Here is a 19,703-nt window from a genome sequence, read left to right as displayed (position 1 = left end):
ATGTTTTCCTTCTAAATGGTTGAGGATCATATACTGAAGTAAAAAAATAATAATCAACAAATGTTATTAGACAACTCATATAATGAAGCATCGTGCAAAAATAATATCAAATGAGGTCAAGATTGAAAAAAAGGCTGGTTGTAAGAAATAACACCTTGTCTATTTCCTTACTTTCTGAATTTTTTATTAGAGTTAGAAAAAATTACCCTAAGTTTTAACTTTGTTCCAAGTTTTACCCCTATTTTGTAAAGCCCAAGCCACAACCACCTGTTCCCGGGCGTTACGTTTGTCGGGATCTAGACTGGCCTCAGAAACTCACACTAGTCTTTTATGTGCACTTTGTCTTCACCCGTGTGCACTCGGGATCAACTTCTCAGTCGGTCACTCATCCTCAAATTCGTTCAAACCAAGCACACTTAGCATTTGAGTTCTTGCGAATGAGATCTTGGGAAAGAAGTAATTCTTTGTAGATATGAGTAACCTATCATTTCTATTAAGCCAAGCTCCCACATCCATCACCACTCAAAAGAACCGACGTCCTCGTCGGCCCACACGAACGTTCCCTCTAGGCACACGTCTGTGCATCTAGTCCGGCACATGTGCCATGCCGTGTGCATTGATGGACCACACGCGCCACATGTCCGTGCAGCTGGCCCGCATAATTCCGTGTAACAACAAGAGTCAGCTTTGATACGAATTGTAACGCCCAACCACAACCACCGGTTCCCGACTGTTACGCCTGGCGGGATCTAGACTAGTCTTACAGACCAACACTAGTCTTTTCTACGCACTTTGTCCCCACTCGTGTGCATTAGGGATCAAGTTTCCAGTCGGTCACCCATCCTAAAATTCCTTCAAGCCGAACACACTTAACTTTGGAGTTCTTTGCGAATGAGCACTTGAGAAAGAAAGAATTATATGAGTAGTCTATCATTCCTATTAAGCCAAACTCTCACACATTTAAGAAGAAGAATTTCATTGCACCCCATTAAAAAAAGCTTTTTCCTGATTTTATTCTTTTTATTTTTTTAGCTATTCAGCCAAAATAAGCCACATATCAGTGCACACATGGCACACCATGTAGATGCCTTTTTCCGCATACTTTAGCAAGGTATACACATATCTAGTTTTTTTTGGCGAAAAAGATACAGTTCTGTTATAAAAATTCATCAGAAGTACAAAGCATCTCAAACATAATAAAATTTACATTGAAGTCTCTACACCACTGAACGACCATTACCGCTGCCAGAACGAGCCCGTAAAACGCCGCTATTGTAGCTCCACTACTGGAGCCGATTTGCCTTCTCAATGACAGGCTTATCTCTAGGATTTAGTAGTAACTAGTAAGCAGTCTGCTTCATTAAGGGTGCTACATATTAGAGAGTGTGGTAACAGCTCATGAAGCCATCCACTCTTTGGCTAAATCCCATGACAAAGTAGTGCTTGAACTAATTATGAGAAAGCTTTTGATAGAGCAAATCCATGATTAGAGATAAGCCTATCCATGATTAGAGCAAGCTTATTGGTACAAACCTTAGTGAAAACTTTAGAAACACATTAACTGATGGCACTGAATGTCTTCATGGTGTTAGCAGTTGCCTCCGTCCAGAGTAAGCATGGCAAAGCTAAGCCCATAAATCAATAATAAATTTTATTTTCCATTTGTATATGTTTCCTCACCCCAACTTATATATGTATTGAAATCAATAGGAAACGAAGAACCTGGTGTGGTTCTATGTGTATGAGACAAATGTATATTGTAAAAGAAAATGTTGCCGGGTTCTTTCTTAGAGAAATCATACAACCACATGCCGAATTTCACTAATAAAAAATGGGCAAGATGCAATTTTAATACAACTTTGTAATTTGAATAGGAGGGAGTAGTACATTTGCCGGGATTGCGTTATGTGCACAGTAAAAATATTCTTTTGTGGATTCTGCTCTTGAAAAAGACAGTTTTAACAGGTCGCCCCTTGTTGTCCTTAAGAAGGAAGCTTACAAAGCATCTCAAACATAATAAAATTCACATTGAGATCTCTACACCACTGAACGGCCATTACCGCTGCCAGAATGAGCCCCTGAAACGCCGCTATTGTAGCCTTCGCAAGGCCGCAAGGCGGCCATCGAGCTTCCAGGAGATGTCGGGCTTGACCATTAACTTTGCCAAGAGCGGTGATGGTCTTGGGATACTCGGAGTAGGAGGCCCTTGGCATTGGGAACAGGCTAAATTGCCGGTTGGGGTCTTTCCCCACAACCTACCTTGGGCTACCGGTCAGTGATAGTAGGATCCAGGAAAAGGACCTACGACCGACGGTATCCAAGGTCCAACATCGTGTGGAGCCCTGGCAGGGCCGATGGCTCTCCAAGGCTGCGAGGGTTGTGCTTATCAACTCCTCTATGATTAGCCTTTTAATGTTCCTGATGGGATTCTATAGTCTTCAATCCCTGCATCAGGAAATCGCCAAATACCAGTCCCAATTCTTCTGGGCTGGTAAGGGTAATAGACAGAAGTACCATATGGTGAAGTGGTCGGAAATATGCAAGCCTAAAGACCAGGGAGGGCTTGGCGTCATCTCTTCTAAACGAATGAACATCGCCCTCCTCTCTAAGTGGCTTTGGCGTATTGAGACCGGAGATGGCGGCCTCTAGCTTCACATCATCCGCTCTAAATACCTTCGGGGCCAGCCGCTTGCCTTTGCACCTCGGGTGGGCGGTTCCCAATTCTGGCAGACGGTTATTCAACCGTTGCCGGTCCTGCGGCTTGGGTCTTCAATCACGATTGGTTTGGGTTTGAACACGCTATTCTGGCTCGACTGTTGGTCAGGCACTAGACCCTTTGCGGAACGGTTCCAGTCACTCTTCCTGATTTGCGCCACTCCCCAACTCATGGTGGGAGCCGCTCTGGCCGACCTTTCTCGCGTGACCTTTAGGCGTACGTTCGGCCCCCACGAGCGAGGGCAATGGGAGGAGCTGCTAGAATTCATTGACCTTTAGGCGTACGTTCGGCCCCCACAAGCGGGGGTAATGCTCCGTCCCTTGAGCCGGATGCCATGTCTTGGCATTTAGAGCCCAATGGGCACTTCTCCACCAGGCCCTGGTGGCTACTCCTGGGCCTCAGGAGTTAAATCTCCTTTGGAAGATCAGAGTACCACTGAAGATTCGAATCTTCCTTTGGCAATAGGTGCGGGGCCGCCTCCCATCCGGGACGGAAGTGCGCAAGCGCAATGGCCCTGGGGATGGTAACTGCCCCTGTGTGGTGTCCCTGGGACACTAACCATATTTTCTTCCGTTGACCGGCTGCCATTTTCTTATGGAGCTGCCTTCGAGAGACAGTGGGAGGTAACTGGGCCCATGACAACCCCCCGGATCTCTTTCGGGAAATTATTGATTCCCCGTGTAGAACTCGCCCCATCCTTTGGGTGGCGATTAGTTCGCTAGCTTGGACGCTTTGAAATGTGCGCAATAAACTTGTGATTGAATATGCGATTCCACTTCGGGCGACTGACGCCATTTACAAAATATGCGGATTCTTGCAGCTCTGGCGACCGCTTAGCAAGCGGCGTCATCGGGACGGCATCAACACCATCATCGCCGGACTTCGCTCCACCGCCATCTCCCTCGCGCCACCGTTACATCCTCCACCCCCGGAGCCTGATTAGCTAGTTGCTTTCTTTTGGGGTTTGTTGTGTTGTGCCCCCAGCCAGACCTATTTTATTTTATTGTTGTTGTTGCCCGTGAACATTAAGCTTGTGGATTGGTGGTATGCTTTATAATATAAAGCGAAGGAAAACCCTATTTCGTGAGAAGGAAGCTTTGAGTATTTTCTAAGATGCTGGCGAATTTAAAGATCTCCAAGATTAGCAGAAAAGCTAATATATTCCTAGAAAACAATATCACGTCACAGACGGCTGCGCTCTCAAAACTATATGCGGTTATTGTTTAAAACTTTTCGCGGATATACCTGGTATATATACGAGCTATACGGTTTCGAACAAGAGTCATGAGATTTTGTTATACATGCATGACAGTTGCATGTATTATGCAAGAAAGAGAAGTCTTACAGGGTGAATACACGATCAGGACAGAGTCCTGGCATTATTGGATCAACATAACTGTGCAATCTATACGTATGCGTACATACATACATACATGCACCTACCTTCTTATTGACCACATATACGAGTAGTTACTACGTGTAGGCAAGTAGCAACGTCCGTATGTAGCATCTGATACTTAGTTGCGGACCTCCGCCCGATACATGGGCTCCGGGATCTCGTTGGGGCTTGCGCAGCAGCGGCAGCCACTATGCCCGTGCCCGCAGCACTGGTACCGGCAGCCGCTGCCGCCGCCGCCGCCGCCACCCCCATGGCCAGGGTAGCCGCCGCCACCTCCGCCACCACCGTGGCCAGGGTAGCCGCCGCCACCTCCGCCGCCACCGTGGCCAGGATACCCGCCGCCGCCGCCCCCGTGGCCAGGGTACCCCCCGCCGCCGCCGCCGCCGCCATGGTAGCCACCGCCTCCGCTGCCGCCGCCGTGGTAACCCTGAACACCGGCCTTAGTCTCTTCCTTCTTGGCCTCTGCATGAACAAAAACGGTATGCATGTGATTAGTAGCAGTAGCAACAGGTTTCTTTGCCTAATGATGTGCTGCTAACTAGCTCACGAGTTTGTTCAGCTGTGGCCACGAGGAAAGCCGCAGCAAGCAGGACAGCAAACACAACGAGACCCTTGGACGCCATGCTTGACACCCTCATCGACCGATTGAGCAGAGTACTTTCTAGTAGCTTGTGTGAAGTGTGATGGATGAGATAGATACCCATGAAGACGAAGCCAATTTATAGGCGGGAGACGCCAATGGAGGTATGGATAGGATAGGAGGAGCTGTGACCAAGTTGAGGCTGCGCTCTCGGCTCCCCTCTCCTCCATGAATCCATGCATGGTTGTCGGCAACATGTACACTACGTGGACGTGAAGGGCCCCGTTGGTGGGACAAGAGCGCGCGTTACCGGTTGGGAGATGGACGGTATGCATTAATGTCTCGCGGACACCTCGTGCAGGGGTGAGAAACGCGACGAAGTTCGACCCGGTGTCATGCATGCACGCATCGATCAGCTAGCCCCGGTAGATATTATCATACTATTGTGACACGGGCGCATGAATGTAGCTGCACATCCAAATCGATCGGATAGAATGCACATGTCTTCTGAATTTGGAGAGCTGTACAGTGGAGATCGTTGAAACGTGCATGGTCGTTCTCGAAGGTAACGTGGTGGCTCTTCGAACCGGCCATGTACCATGTATTTTCTTAACGATGATTTGAAGATTGCTCACCATGCCTGCCATTGCTATCATTTTTTCTTCATATTTTCATCTTCAGAAACAAATTTCTTGTGAGTTTAGCTCCGGACTTGATTGATAATGGGGTTAATGTTTGTCAATATGCGGATGCCATGGTGTTATGTACTCCCTCCGTTCCGAATTACTTGTCGCAGGTATGGATGTATCTAGATGTATTTTAGTTCTAGATACATCCATTTCTGCGACGAGTAATTTGGAACAGAGGGAGTAGTATTCATGACCCTAAGAAAGCTTAAAAACTTAAGTTGTTGCTTTATGTTTTTGATTTTTTTTCTATTTGGGCTGATAATAGTGTTACTGAATTTTATGCGGATATGTTCCTTGCCTATGAAATATTTAGGGGTTCCTGTTATTTTTTTTCCTGAGCTTAAGACTATTGACTGATTTCCTGCTAGCTAAGATGTTGAAAAGGTTGGACATTTGGAAAGGTGGCTCCTCTTCTGGAGGTAGACTTATTCTCATCAATTCTAGCTTGGCTGGTATCCCCTTCTATTTCATGTATATGTTCATGCTGAATAAAACTTCGTTAAAGAAACTGGACATGAATACTACTCCCTCCAGAATAAAACTTCGTTAAAGAAACTGGACAAACCTAGGACGAAATTCTTTTGGGAAGGTGTGAGTTTAAGAAAAATATATCATATGGTTAAATGGAAGGTGATTTATAGATCTAAGAGTAAGGGGGGACTTTGTGTTATTATATTGAGAAAGCAAAACATCAATCAATTAGTTAACTGGCGGTGGAAATTAGAGAATAATACTAACTTGTGCCAGTCTATAGTTAGAGCCAAATATTTCTAGAATAAAACGATGGCTTCAGTGAAGACTAGATTTTTCAGATTCTTCTTATTGGAAATCCATTATGAAGGTTAAAGATGTGTACATGTATGTCTGGTAGAAAAGTGACATTAAACAGTGGCAAACCTCATACATTTTTGGCATGATGCCTGGCTAGAGGGGTCCCTCTAGTGGATCAGTTCCTCGGCTTCATGACATTTTGCTTAGCCATGTACTTTTGCTGAGGCCGATGGCAAGAATTTTTTACTGAACTTTCGTAGCATAGTGAGCCTGGAGCAACGGAATTAGCGGCGTGGAATCCTCCATAGGGCAAGTGAAATTCTCTAACAAATGTCTTTGATTGTGTTAATTGGTCCTTGCGAAATCTGGCAATTTTTCCACCAAACTGGTTACCAATAGCTTGAGAGGGATGTTGTTGGAGCTAGTAATAAGTAGATTTGGAAAACTCATGATCCTCTTAACATTAAAATCTTCATGTCGCAATCATATCGTAAAGCCATCTTAACGCGGGATAAAATATGATAAAAACGAAATGGTCAGGAAATCTTGTTTGTTCTATTTATGATTCGATTGAATCAACTAATCATTTTTCTTTCACTCGTGGTGCTGCTCGCTCTGTTTGGGGTACACATGGGAAGCTCTTTGGGGCGAAATGTTGTCCCAACTCTCTCTGGCAAGCAATGGCCTGGCTTTTATGCTTTTGTTCCTGGAATAGAGAAATATTATATGTTGTGTATCTCGACTGTTTGCTTGGGGATTTGGGTTACCTAGAACAAAGTGACGTTCGATGACCATGTTATGCAAATTACTATCGAGGTTGTTTTCACTATCTGTTTTAGTTTACACTAGCACTAGTACAGAAACAACCTTTGGAGGTGGTATTTTTTTTGAGTACTTTTGGAGGTGGTATTGTTCATGGCCCGCCGGTGGTTCGTACCGCCTCAAACCTTGTGTCTTTAATACTCCGTCCACCGGAGGCAGTTTCCAGAAGCGATTGCGAAATACTAACTGCTTCTAATGTTTTCAGCCACGTAGGAAGTTTCCCCTTAAGAACCGTCTCCATTTAATCTTCAGGGTTCTCTATTTCATTTCATTTTGGACCCATCCCAAAATAGAAATTCACATAAACTACGATTCAACACTTAGCAAACTATTCCATAACATATCACATGCGCTAACATACAATACCACTTACAACAAGAAACAAGTTCTGTAAGACACAACAAAGTAAAGTCCTAAACATCAGACAAATCCCAACACTTAAACATAATCCTAGGGTTCAAGCAAAAACAATGGCAACTCTAGCACCTCCTCCAGCATCTCGAGCACCACAGGCTCATCCAGCGGCAGAATCATCACTTTCTTCGTTAGAAGAGGAGGAGGCATGATCTCAGTCGGCATTAGGACATACAATCCTGGAACATGGGGCCTGAGCTATGAAACCTTGGTTGCCCTCATAATTGTTGGCCATTGGGTGATGGTGCATTGCATCAAGTTGGTGCCATGAAGACAGGAAGCAGAGAATGCACTTTTGAAATTGACAAGAACAACATCCTTGACATAATGATCAGCAACCCTGAAGTTCCAATGACCTAAAAGGTGATGAAGAGCATAGGCAACAATGCAGGCATGTGAAAAAATTTGGTGCTCCTGACCTTGAATATGGTAACATTGTCGACAACACCATATTCCACATACAACTTTAGCTTTGTGGCATAAGCTATATTCACGACCTCAAGAGGACGACCATACAACTGAAAAAGGAAAATAAACAAAAAAAATAAATTAGATAAACTAGATGATACCCCTCAAGTTGTTGTGGTAATCAAATGCAATATATTTCAGTGATGTTTGGTTGTATGAAACATGGATACGAAATGGTTAATTTTAATTCAACTAATAATGGAAAACTATTTCCCATGCATGCTGTGACAAGCATTTGCTCAGGCCGCATGTGTGCATCTTAAGATGACAGAAGTAGTACCCCTAAAAAAGATAATGGACGTAGCGGGGATAAATTATTAAAGTATATATGATGCCCACATCAGCACACTAAAAACAATTATGGGAAATTACCAAATCTAAAAGCAGATGTTTTGCATCATTTACTATTCATCTAAGAACAACATATATTTGTAGGTACCAACCTAAGCTAGAGAAAACTAAGACCATGTGAGACCATCAAATGAAACTCAATGATAAAATTGTCCCAGAGCAAACACAAGCACAATTAGGAGACCAAAAGACAAATTTACCTCACCGTCCACATTCTGACTGCACTTGCTTCGAGATGGTATATCACCAGTAATACCTCTAGGCCTTTTCACCAATTGACATGTGGAAAACAAATGATAGTTGAACTAATTATAAAAACAAAATCATAGGTGCATTGTGCTCCAACATTGAAACATACTATATGTATGGATCATAAGGGAAACATTCATAACTATGCAAATATAGTGACACGGCATTTGGTGGAAGGAACATGGACTTTCACTTTGAGAAATGTTTAATCTAACACTTTTATTTGAAAGAGAAAAACTCAATCGGAAGGAAAAATTCATCTAGTTTTTCTATGGGTCTTTCTTTTGAATCAAGCGAATGAGTAGTGTCACCATAGGAAAAAATTTCTTACTAATATGATTTCCCCCTAATTTTCCACTAAATAAAAGGCCCCATATAGTACAAACTAGCACAGAAGATGAACAAAATTAGCTTAGCATTTTCACTCTCGCCGAGGGTCTTGCCAGGATCCATGCTTCTGGAATGTGAACCACAGAGATTTCATGGGCACGACACGTTTACTTCAATTAAAAAACAAAATAATAAGGAAACAAGGTGAAATCGAGTCTCGCTTACAAATAGAAAGTAGTGCACAATTATAGAATCAATAAAATATCAAAGAATCCTACATCGAGAACGCTCTCACGAAACTGTCAACAAGGAAGACCGAGAGAACGAAAGAGAGAAGAATATGTGAGGAGCATAAAAGGAGAGGAGAAGGGGGACGTGGATTTATTGCGTGCGAGCTCAAATGAGCTCGTTATCTGGTGCGTTCAATAGCCCATGTGGATGTGTGCCCCATGGTTATACGAGAAGTGGGAAAATGATAGAAAAATACTACTGTGCAGGAATACGTACGCAGCAGACGGGGCTGGTGGGCTTGTCTGTAACGAGCGGGGCGACGTCCGTCAACCGATAACCATTTGGGCCGTGGGCTAGAATCGGTGGTTCGATCCGATCCGTGGCCCAGAATCTTGCCGAGGAGGGTTGGTCTGCTTGATTCACGAATTGAATGCGTATTCCAGTGCCTTCTCCCCCCAAGCGGTGGTCTCATTGAGGTCCTGGCGGCTGGAGAAGATGGGTCGTGGAGCGTCGCCGGCGACAAGCCATCGAGTTCCTGCTATCGGAGTAATGGGCCACAGATAGGCCAACCTGAGCCCCAGAACCTTTCAAGACATCGGGGTAGGCTGCGCCCCTCAAGGCCCCAGGACGAAGAGCCGCCTTCAAGAAGTCAATGGCAAGACGGCCGACTGACCACTCGCGGCCGAGTCCCAGGGACGACCGCAGGGTAAGCCGACTCCTGACTGGCGACTTCCGGAGAAGCTGGCTTTGGGGAGTCGGCCTGCGACTCCAACAAACCCTGTGACCTCATCAAGGGGGACGGGGCAGGAGAGTGGCTACAGTGAAGCCCACTCCCGCCCCTTACCAAGGGCGGGCATGGCCACAACACGCCGTATTCCGGAAGATCTCCGTGCGGCGTGGCACTGTTGCCATGCCGGCCCTGACATCAGCACCGCAGGACCGAATCCTGCACCCACGACGACTTGTTTGTACGGCTCTGAGGCAGCGGGTCCCATCAGTCGGTGAGACCCCAGGAGACGGTAAGAGGACCACCAGTCGGACCCGTCGGGAGTCGGCCCGGGGGAGTCGGCCGAGCCCTCCCCCGGGGCCCACGCACCATTAATCAAGATGTGATGGAGAGTGGCAATAGTGATCGCCCGCCAGGCGGCGGGGCTGTTGCCACGACCCCATGATCAAGCCCACGTAATCAGAAGCACGGCTACAGTAATCAGCAGCCGGCAAGACCCGCCCGCGGCGGACGCGGCCTGTCGGCTCCGTACCAGGCCAGTCGGCGGGGCCCGCCAGTCGGCGGGAAGACGGAGGCCAGAGGCGCTGACGGCTGGGCCCGCGTCCCGCCGGATTACCATTGTACCCCTGGGGGGTAGGCCTATATAAACCCCCAGGGCACCCATGCAAAGGGTTGGAACCCATTAGCTCTAGGCCAGATCATATAGAAGGGAGAGAGCTAGCCTTGCCCTCTCCTACCTCCAAGAAACAGCTCAAGGAGCAATCGTGTAAACACTTTGCCATAGTGATCATGCGGAGACCCCACAGAGCAGCAGTAGGGGTATTATCTCCCCGGAGAGCCCTGAAGCTGGGTAAGATTCGCCAGCATGCATGCCTTCGCCTCATCCCGTTTCCAGGCACCGGCGACGTTCTACTCGCCCCCACCATGATAAGCCATCCTTTGTCATATGTCGCACCAAACCCCCGACATTTGGCGCCCACCGTGGGGCCTGGTGCACCGCCGTCCGGAGACCTGTTCTGGACGGGAACCCTTTTTCTCCCTGGCGAGCGCAGCCAGCCAGGCATGCCAGACAGAGTTTGCGCCGACGCGCTAAGCGGCGTTGAGATCGCCTGCGCAGCCAGCTGCCTGGCCGAACTTGTCGGCGAGGTTCGCCTCTCCGACGAACCTGCATCCAATGCAGGCACGGGCGGCCCCGAGAGCCTCCTCGCGGGCCTCCTCGATCAGCTCCACGTTTCCGGCGAGCCTGCCGTCGACTTAGAGTCTGTAGGCTCCACCGACCCGATTCTGGTCGACTCCGACACCGCGTCGCTCGACGCGTTCCCCACCAATGTGGTGGTCTACGACGAACCTCTCCCTCGCGCGAAGAGCAACGGAAGCACCGTCACCGAGGTGCTCGTCATCAGTCATGACGAGCTCCCCGGCGGAGGAGCGCACGACTCACTCGGCGTGGCGCTACAAGACCTAACTGCGCCCATTCCGGAAGACGCTGACGCAGAGACGTTGGAGGCGCGCCGCCTTCAGCTCGTTGAAGGCGCGAAGAAGCTGGCCAGCATGAGGCGCTTGTCAGAAGCCTACCAGCGGGAGATGGATCGCGCCGTCGGCGGCTCGCCGGCCCCGGCGGGGCCCAGCCGCCTTGGCGCGGCCCAGCAGCGCGGCGTAGCCATCGCCAACCTGTTTGGGGCAAGCCGCCCTGTGTACGCTACACCAGCGGAGAACATCCGAGCCGCCCAGGCAGCGGCGGATGAGCTGGACAATTTCGAGGGCGAAGAACGCCGCCTCATGATGGAGCGAGTCCAGCGGCTCCTCGACGCGGCCGCCGCGCAAAACGAGGCCGGCTACCGCATGGAGGCGCCGCAGCGGCCAAACGACGACCTTCACCGAGATCAAGGCGCGACGTCTCGGACGCCGACTAGCGGCGCCCGAGGAAGAAGAGACAAGGAGCCGGCTGTCAGGCACAGTCGGACTCGCATTACCATAGAGCGCGACTGAGACGGCCGCCCGAGAGCAGTGGAACGACGGGACGACTGTCCGCCTCCCCCTCCCTGCAAGGAGAGGCGAGTCTCCCCGCCGCCTGTTGACCATCCGACTCTCGACGACCGCCTTGGCCGCCGAGAGGGAGTTGGAGAGAATGACGCCTGCCACCGGATCGACCGACTTCACCGATCCTTAGCGCTGGAAGAAGAAGACGAGCTGGGTCCGCCTTGTTTCGGGCCCCGCATTTGGGACGAGCCCTTTCCCAGAGGGTTCACGCTCCCGAGAGACACGCCCAAGTATACCGGTTCCGAGAAGCCGGAAGACTGGCTAGTCGACTACTCCACGGCTGTCAGCATAGCAAATGGCAACAAGCGTGTCGCCATAAAGTTCGTTCCGCTCATGCTCCAGGGCACGGCCCGGACATGGCTGAACAGCCTGAAACCCCGCAGCATCAATAGCTGGGTCGACTTCACCGAAGCATTCGTCCGCAACTTCACTAGCACGTACAAGCGTCCTCCCAAGCCTCGTTAGCACTCCTTGTGTGTGCAAGGCCCCGACGAGTCGACTCGTGATTACCTCACGCGTTGGGCCGAGCTTCAGAACTCCTGTGAGGGCGTGCACGAGGTGCAGGCCATCGAGTACTTCACAGCCGGGTGCAGAGAAGGCACCCTCCTCAAGCACAAGCTCCTCTGCGACGAGCCAGAAACCCTCGACGAGCTGTTGATCATAGCGAACAAGTACGCCACGGTCGACTCCTCCATGAAGGCGGAGATTCAAATCAGCACAACTGGCAAAGTGGCCCCTCAAGCTCCAAGAACTCCGGCGGTAGACGCCAACCGGCGACAACAGCAGGGGACCACAAGCGCAAGGCCCCTCAGCCGGCTTCCAGCAGCCGGCAAGTCGCGACCGTTGAAGCCCAGCAGCCAGATGAGCAGCCTCCGCCCAAGCGACAGAAAGGCGGCAAGCCAAACTGGTTGCCGGCCTTCTCCTATGAGCGGACCCTGGATGGACCTTGCAAGTTCCATAGTGGCGCGAAGCCGTCGAATCACACCACCCGGAAGTGCCACTGGCTCACCAGGATCGCTAAGGGAGACAGCCTCCTGCCTCCCCCGCCTGCTGGGCAGCCGCCTCCGCCTCCGCCTCCGCCCCAGTAACTTGTTCATAAATTATTTTGTAGTATGAACTGGCTTACCTGAAGAAGTAGTTTGCGTATGAGGTGATTTCGATGAAGGGCAACAAAGGTGAACTCCCAAGCTTCATGATCGAGGAAGTCCTGTTCTGAGCAAGTCAGACTTGGCTCTTTGTCCACTAGTGTAAATTAAGTGCTAAGGGTTTGCGAAATGCGTAGCTGCAGACTTAACTAGGTTTGGAAATCAAGCATAGTAGTGGTGGCTGTTTTAGCTCCTATCCCTCCTGCTGGTGTGGGGGTGCAACATACCATGATATGCCGGCGTCGACCTAAACCCTGATAAGGGCCAGGGTGTGTATTTTGCGTCCTGGAGTACAGGATTTTGGGATGGAACCTATGTGGCTAGTTGTGCAGGCCATCTCATTTTGTGTCTGTGTCGTTGGGTCGAATCATTATGTGTGTACAAGACTTATTTCCTAGATGGAATGTGACGACGTTTTAAAATTCCCGTTCTTCTGTTTGGTTTGATATGCTATCAGCAAATGCCTATATCCTATCTGCAACAATAGAGTTGGTGAACTTACTACTAATATGTACAATATCTAGTGGACTGGAGTTAAGCATTTTGGGGCTGTTGTGTGATTGGAGTTAGTACATTGCCTCCTTGATATCTAGAAAGGCAACATATGGCAGGAAAAACAGAATGGTTGCCGTCAGAAAAAAAATGCGAGGCGTGTTGATGGATTTCTTCATGCCTGAATTTGTTATTTTGAAATATGCAGTTCGAAAATGGGAAGATTTCACATATGCAAACTGCTGTGAAATGGATAATAACAACCACTGAAAAGTATGCACATTTAACAAGCAAGGATATATGTTGATGTCGCTGGTTAACTGGAGATAAGCATATGTAGGCATTTCAGGATTTATATAACATCCGTGGGGCACCCAACTGAACGTGTTTTTGGTGTAAATAGATGATGTGCATCATTCTGTATATTACATGGTCAAGCAGGGTAGGGTGATAGATTAAAACCTGACACATGTATGTTACAACCCAAAATAAAACTACGATGTCCCATTGATCAAACTACGACACATGGAGCTTGGTTTGATTAGACTGTCATAAGGGAAATGCAGGTCTCGCACCCGCCCTAGTCATCAAAGTTGGAATCAGATCCCGCTAAAGCCTTCCACAGTGCCTTGTGGGCGAGCTCGGAGAGGTTGCCCTGCAGCTTCAAGCACTCATGCAAGGCGTCGTTCTTGGTTTTGGAAATGTTGGGCTGTGGACAAATGTGCATTGATGTGTCAACGTAGGTTCACGTGTTCGGCCCACAAAGAATAGATTAATGATGTGTACATGGAATCATACAGATGAGTGGATGATTAGATGTGGAGCTCACCTTAGTAAGTGGTAACTTCAACTTCTCCCCGTCGAATTGTCGAACTATGTGTATGGCGCAAACACCAGATTCAGCGCTGAAACAAAAGGATGCATTGGTAAACTGCTACGTTGAAGTTGATATGCATGGCTCTTTATGACTTACGGTGAAAATGTGACATCTGTCATAGGTTCATGCTTCATTCGCCAGTTCTCCTTGACTGATGGCCACCCAGCATAGAATTCATGGAGGCATGCAAATAATGCACTGTGGAGCTTCCAGGCTGCTGCTTCGTCTTGGTCTATATGCGGAGGAGCTAGTGCATTTGTTTGGTAGAGCGGATCAAGGAGATTAATTACTCTTAGCTACATGTCCCATATTATGACCATCCAACCTTCGGGCCGTGGTACAGCTGTGATGAACTGTCAACAAAACGAGATATGGACAATCTACTTTCAGCATATCCAGAAGATTGAGATACCCCAAAAAAGAGTTGAAGCTTAAACTTTACCATTTGGGTGGATGTTAGATCATACTTCAGAGAATCCGCGGAAAGCTGCTTCTGTATCGACACTGTGTGCAAGAAGTCAGAATCCGACAACACCATAGTCTGGTTGCACATGGAACCACATGGTAAAACAAACAGAATGAACATGGGAGTGAAAAATGTTAAACATAGTTCAACATTTCGAGGAACATCGGAATGTGACATTGGCGATGAATACAAAATCTTACTGAGAGTTCAGGCTCAAGTGGGTGCCTCCATCTTAAGAATGGGTTCTCGGTTTCGGCATCACAATCGATCTGAGCAAACCGCCGAAAAAGAATTGACATCAATTCATGACCAATTATGTTGTTGCCAGCGAGCTGATCGGGTATGACAAAGCCGGTGATCCTGATAAATCTTGGTTCCTCGTGAACAATAAAGTTCCTACGAAAGAAGTGTGAGGATGCTATTAGTATGAAGAAGACTGAAAAATATGGAACAAACAATATGTATGCTAAATGAGGACACAAGAATTTTGCACACAATTACCCTGCTAGCTCGGTTCCATCAGCGTTCAACAAGTGTTGTTGAATGAGGTGAGCTACACCAGGTTGTGGAGGGCACGTGACAACTCCTCTACACCAGGGGTTTGTCTCGAATCCAGGACGAGACACATACTTGCATCCGGGAAGATCATTGCTCCTCTGGCCGAAAATGGTAGTTGTAGCATCGTTCGGGAGGTCGATATATAGTTCACTAATTCCATTTAGGTTCTGCTTTGCAAACAAATTGAGAGTTCGCAGGACGTGCCTGAGCGCAGACTCCATCCTTGGTTCAGATGGGCATTGATGGGTACGCACAGTTTTCGCTCGCTTGCTTGTGGAAGTAATCCCTGCACTTATGAAAATGGATATCAAATTTTAGTAAAACGCACCAGAAAATCAGTAGAAATTGCAGAACAAACCTTCACATGGCGATAACTCCAGGCGGCGGCCTGCAAAAGGAGTTGTTGCTGGAGTAGTAACGCCACCATCTGCATGATTGCAATTAAGAAATAAATAAAAAACCTGACGATACACAATGCATGGTGTGCCCTATTATAAAAAAACAGGGCACAAAATAACAGGAAAGAGATGTTGTCATGTGGTGGAATATGCGAGTCCTTGCACCGTACAGCTTGTCGGCGAACCTCATCATCTCAAGCTGGATTTGCCTGCGCGTAGTTGTAATGTGTGATAGACAACGAGCATTTAACTCCTTCAGTAGGACTGTCATCTCATCACTAGCCTGTTGGGAGAGGGCGATCCTTGTGTGAGTACATGAGAAATAACTATTTATGACGGTTGATAATAATGTGTACTAAAATTGTCCAAAAAGGATAACTTACCAGGTGAGGGTACTGCCTGTTTAGGTAATTCAAGAAATCAGAAGGTCCAAGCATGCGTATTGTGGTCGGCATCATCTCGTGAATCAAATGGGGTGCATGAGATGGGCTGGGTAGGTCTTTGCGACTGGACTTGGCAGAGCTACCAGCACAGGACGTAGCTGGCCGCTGTGGCGACTTTGCGGTGTGCCTAGAGTCTGACTTCTCCACCTCACCATGCTTGGACCGAGCATAGCACACAAGGGAGTAGTATCGTATCTATGAAAGCAAACAGGCGGAATTAAATACGTTGGGAAAAATTTAGAAGAAAGTGCCATTCCGTGTGCGTGGCTCATACCGGAGCACTCGCGTAAGATGAGGTAGACTTCCCAACATCAGTAGCATGGATTATCATTTTACGGAATGAGTCTTGATCAAACACACTGGCCCTAGGAAGCACCGAGTGTGGCTTATTCATCATGAAGAGATTGTGGTTGTCCAGCAAGAAAATCTGTGAGTGGGACACATTGTTAGGTCTGACACAACATAAATTTTTTTAGCTACATTGCTCAAAATCAGGATGCATATGAATCATCACCTGCAGGAAGAGGTGGCATCCTACTAGGTTGGTTGCCATGTTGCCGGACCTAATATCAGTCTTGATCCTCCTAACACCAGCAAGCATGCATTGAACCACGTACTCGCACCAACTGAATTGGCCTATGTTTTCAGTGTCCACCAACGCTCCCCAAAAATCAATACTACCATAATCATGCTTGGTGCTGGGCGCAAGGACATGACCCATGACAAAAATAACGAAGGCAATTTGGAAGCAATCCTTCTCGAGCTTGCTTGATGATTCAGAATATCCCTCTTAAGGAAATCTTCAGCTGCACCCAGACTGTGAACTCCTTTTTTGTCCATCCCCAAAGTAGTCTTTATAATGTCGGATGAGGCAAGCTGTGCGGCGGACACGGAGGATGACAAACATCAAACCGATAGCGAAGAGTCTGCACACAGTGCTGAACGACCATTGCTGCAATCACCCACATCACGGCTATCTGTCAAGCACGTCGTGGAGGTCATGCAGAGTTTCGATGAGTACAAGTGATATCTTGTTAAGAGCATTGGGTTTGGCGGAATGCTTGATCTCCAACTGCATCAGAAATTAAATCTCAAATTCAGTGCATGGACAATGAGCAAAGTTAGCACCCACCGACGGGCCATTGTACTGGCTGAGAACAAAATACTGAAGTTTTGGCCAGAAGATGTTCACAAAATTTTTGGTATCCCATGTGGGTACCGGAATATCAGGGGTCGTGATGGCCACATCAAACCAGAAGACATCATCCGACATTATGGTGCTGCAGGAGATGATTTGAAAGGAACAACATAAGCATGCATGCTGCGATGGCAAGCAAGAACGATTGAATGCATGCATAATCCATAGATGAATGGAAAAAAGAAACGGATTTGATATAACTCCCCTACGTCGGGATATTGATAGATTCAGCATAGTGAAACTAAAAACCAAACATGCCCAGAAGAGCAACTCTGCAATCTACTTGGCTATGATGACAAAAAAACTACAGATATGCTAAAAATGGGGAACCAAAATCCAGCTTGTTCACTTAATGATTGAGAACAAATCCCTGGGCACTGATTGAGATAGCATTTGATATCTAAAAAGATGCACTACTATCGTTTGAGATCTACAAAAAAGTAAGTCGTCTAGCAAAACAAATCTTCAAACCCAACCATAATTGCATGCGATAGCCTAGGTACTCATATTCCGAAATAAAAAAAATGGTTGGACAGGGAGTGTGGGTTGGGGGGCGGGGTGGGGTGGGGTGGGGTGGGGGTGTACCTGAATGAGCCGCCACTCCGGGAGCCGCAAGCAGAATCGCCGGCGATGTGGGTAGATCTGCGCGCCGGAGTTTTCCACCGGGAGGTAGAACGGCAGGTGAGGGAGAGAAAGGGCGAGTCGCTGGATGAGAGCTTGAGGATATGGATGAGCAGGGGTGTGGAGACTGGGCGGATGGGTAGTGAAGGGGCGGCAGTAAATTCAGGTTGGGCTTTGGCAGTAAATTAGGAGGTTGGGCGTTCGTGGGTCCATTGATTCGGATGCGCTGACGTGACAACACGATACAGTAATAAATTAAGAAAATGGAAGACCTATGCGGCATCATGTGTTAACAAATAAGAAATATTCCCGCAGTAATAACTTGCAACCAAAATTAGAACAAAAAATAGAACAGGACGGCAAACATATATTAAAAATACTACACATTGGCACATACGGCACACTGAGCAATTGGCGTGCTAATTATGGTAACAGGCGGGATAGATTTGAACAGAAAATTAGAGAGTGCGATTACAAGACAAAAGATCTAGACCGACGACTGAACTGTTGATACATCACTAGTGCTGATGAAAGCCTAACCGCGCGGCTGGCCGAAGATTAAATACAACAGGGCGACGACAAGGATAAAGTTGGTTCCAGCCAGCAGCATCGAGGTGCGCTGGGTGTCGGACGAGCAGCAAGGAGCTTGGGCACGGGGGTGGTGGTTCGCCTGCTGCATTTGCAGCCTTACAGCTGCATGGTCCGGCTGGATCTCCCGCTGGCTGCCGTCGATGAACTCCTGCTCCCGCCTGGATCTACGCTGAACTGGAGCGGATTGGTGCATGGCCATGGAGTGATGCAGCACCTGTGGCTCAGCTAAACCGACACGGGTGAGCTCCGGCAGGTAGGTGTCCATCGTTCTCATGAACGGACATAGCCTAGCCTGCGCATAGTGTATAGATTCATGAGGACCCTGTAAATAGGACAGTAAATTGATTTGTGCATAGAGAAGGTACTTACATCTTTCCTGACGCATTTGTAGAACCGTTCCCCCGCACGGGAAATGAAGGTCACCACCTTGCAACGGCATTCTGGACAAGGGATCAACGGGAGCACACCGCCGGCCTGGGAGGAGGAGGAAGAGCTTGCCATCTTCTTCGTTGTGATTGCTGCAAGCGAGCTTGAAGAAGATAAGGCAACAGGTGGGAGGCTGTGGATTCTTCTCGGGGAAGGAGGCAGATGTATAAGTGGGTCCGGATGGATTCCGTCCGTTTCCCACCTACCGTCTGAGCCGTGGCACAAGAAAGGGCGTCCCCATCTGAGCCGCTAACTCGCGCGTGACGGCCGTTGCCTTCTAACCGCATCATGGTGGGCCCTTCTTTGGAAAAAAAGCATGGAATACCTGTCCAAATACGCGCTGATATACATGCAGTGGTGGGAATCACGAGAAACGTTGACGGCTATGATATAGGGTGCATCTGAGCTCGGGCTCATAATAGCACTTTCGAGGAGAAGGGAGGGAAATGAAGTGTGAGTTTTGGGAGGAGTGCGGAAACTAAAGGCTAGTTTGGTTGCCACCTTGCGCTCCATGCCTGGAAATTTTTGCTGCCTGGCCTGCGCCTGGAATGTTCATGTTTTTTGCCTGTCCAGGCGAGCCTCGCAAGGGGGTGTTTGTTTCCTACCCTGGCCTGCTACTCTATCTTTTAGTGATTAGAATATTTTTCTCAAAAGAGGATCGTACCTCCCTTGGATTTAATCAGTGCCAGGCTAGCCTGTGG

At 48.1% G+C, this 19,703-nt stretch overlaps 2 protein-coding genes across 3 annotated transcripts; both read right to left on the bottom strand.

Annotated features, from left to right (window-relative positions):
• Window positions 1-3,984: 3,984 nt before the first annotated feature.
• On the bottom strand, window positions 3,985-4,897 carry LOC125540087 (uncharacterized). Its single transcript, XM_048703665.2, has 2 exons — window positions 4,663-4,897; window positions 3,985-4,577 (listed from the first exon to the last, which is right to left on the bottom strand). The coding sequence occupies exons 1-2, from the start codon at window positions 4,817-4,819 to the stop codon at window positions 4,234-4,236; spliced, it is 501 nt and encodes a 166-aa protein (XP_048559622.1). The 5' UTR covers window positions 4,820-4,897; the 3' UTR covers window positions 3,985-4,233.
• Window positions 4,898-13,740: 8,843 nt separating this feature from the next.
• LOC125540089 (uncharacterized) lies at window positions 13,741-19,236 on the bottom strand. Of its 2 annotated transcripts, XR_015617571.1 has the most exons (13): window positions 18,946-19,236; window positions 17,950-18,868; window positions 16,681-17,446; window positions 16,441-16,593; window positions 16,107-16,361; window positions 15,894-16,006; window positions 15,684-15,752; window positions 15,269-15,611; window positions 14,968-15,163; window positions 14,744-14,842; window positions 14,398-14,654; window positions 14,254-14,329; window positions 13,741-14,133 (listed from the first exon to the last, which is right to left on the bottom strand). XR_015617571.1 is itself a non-coding variant. In XM_087545137.1 (8 exons), the coding sequence occupies exons 3-7, from the start codon at window positions 16,885-16,887 to the stop codon at window positions 15,686-15,688; spliced, it is 795 nt and encodes a 264-aa protein (XP_087401263.1). In that variant the 5' UTR covers window positions 16,888-17,446; window positions 17,950-18,868; window positions 18,946-19,233; the 3' UTR covers window positions 15,561-15,611; window positions 15,684-15,685. The 2 variants fall into 2 exon arrangements, 1 of the variants encoding a protein (XP_087401263.1); XM_087545137.1 differs by lacking the exons at window positions 13,741-14,133; window positions 14,254-14,329; window positions 14,398-14,654; window positions 14,744-14,842; window positions 14,968-15,163 and having other exon boundaries at window positions 15,561-15,611; window positions 18,946-19,233.
• Window positions 19,237-19,703: the final 467 nt, after the last annotated feature.

The sequence above is a fragment of the Triticum urartu genome, chromosome 2A (genome assembly GCF_056163025.1).
Source record: "Triticum urartu cultivar PI428250 chromosome 2A, HENAU_Tu73, whole genome shotgun sequence".
NCBI classification, from domain to species: Eukaryota; Viridiplantae; Streptophyta; class Magnoliopsida; order Poales; family Poaceae; genus Triticum; species Triticum urartu.
This window is presented reverse-complemented; position numbering and strand designations above follow the sequence as displayed.

Bases quoted from the DNA above. Each gene is read 5' to 3' on its own strand.
- LOC125540087 (XM_048703665.2), bottom strand. From the start codon at position 4,819: ATGGGTATCTATCTCATCCATCACACTTCACACAAGCTACTAGAAAGT. The intron at 4,578-4,662 runs GTGAGCTAGTTA...TTGTTCATGCAG, and splicing joins GGCCACAGCTGAACAAACTC to AGGCCAAGAAGGAAGAGACT.
- LOC125540089 (XM_087545137.1), bottom strand. From the start codon at position 16,887: ATGGGTCATGTCCTTGCGCCCAGCACCAAGCATGATTATGGTAGTATT. The intron at 16,362-16,440 runs GTATGAGCCACG...TTGCTTTCATAG, and splicing joins CATCTTACGCGAGTGCTCCG to ATACGATACTACTCCCTTGT. The intron at 16,007-16,106 runs GTAAGTTATCCT...CTCTCCCAACAG, and splicing joins ACAGGCAGTACCCTCACCTG to GCTAGTGATGAGATGACAGT.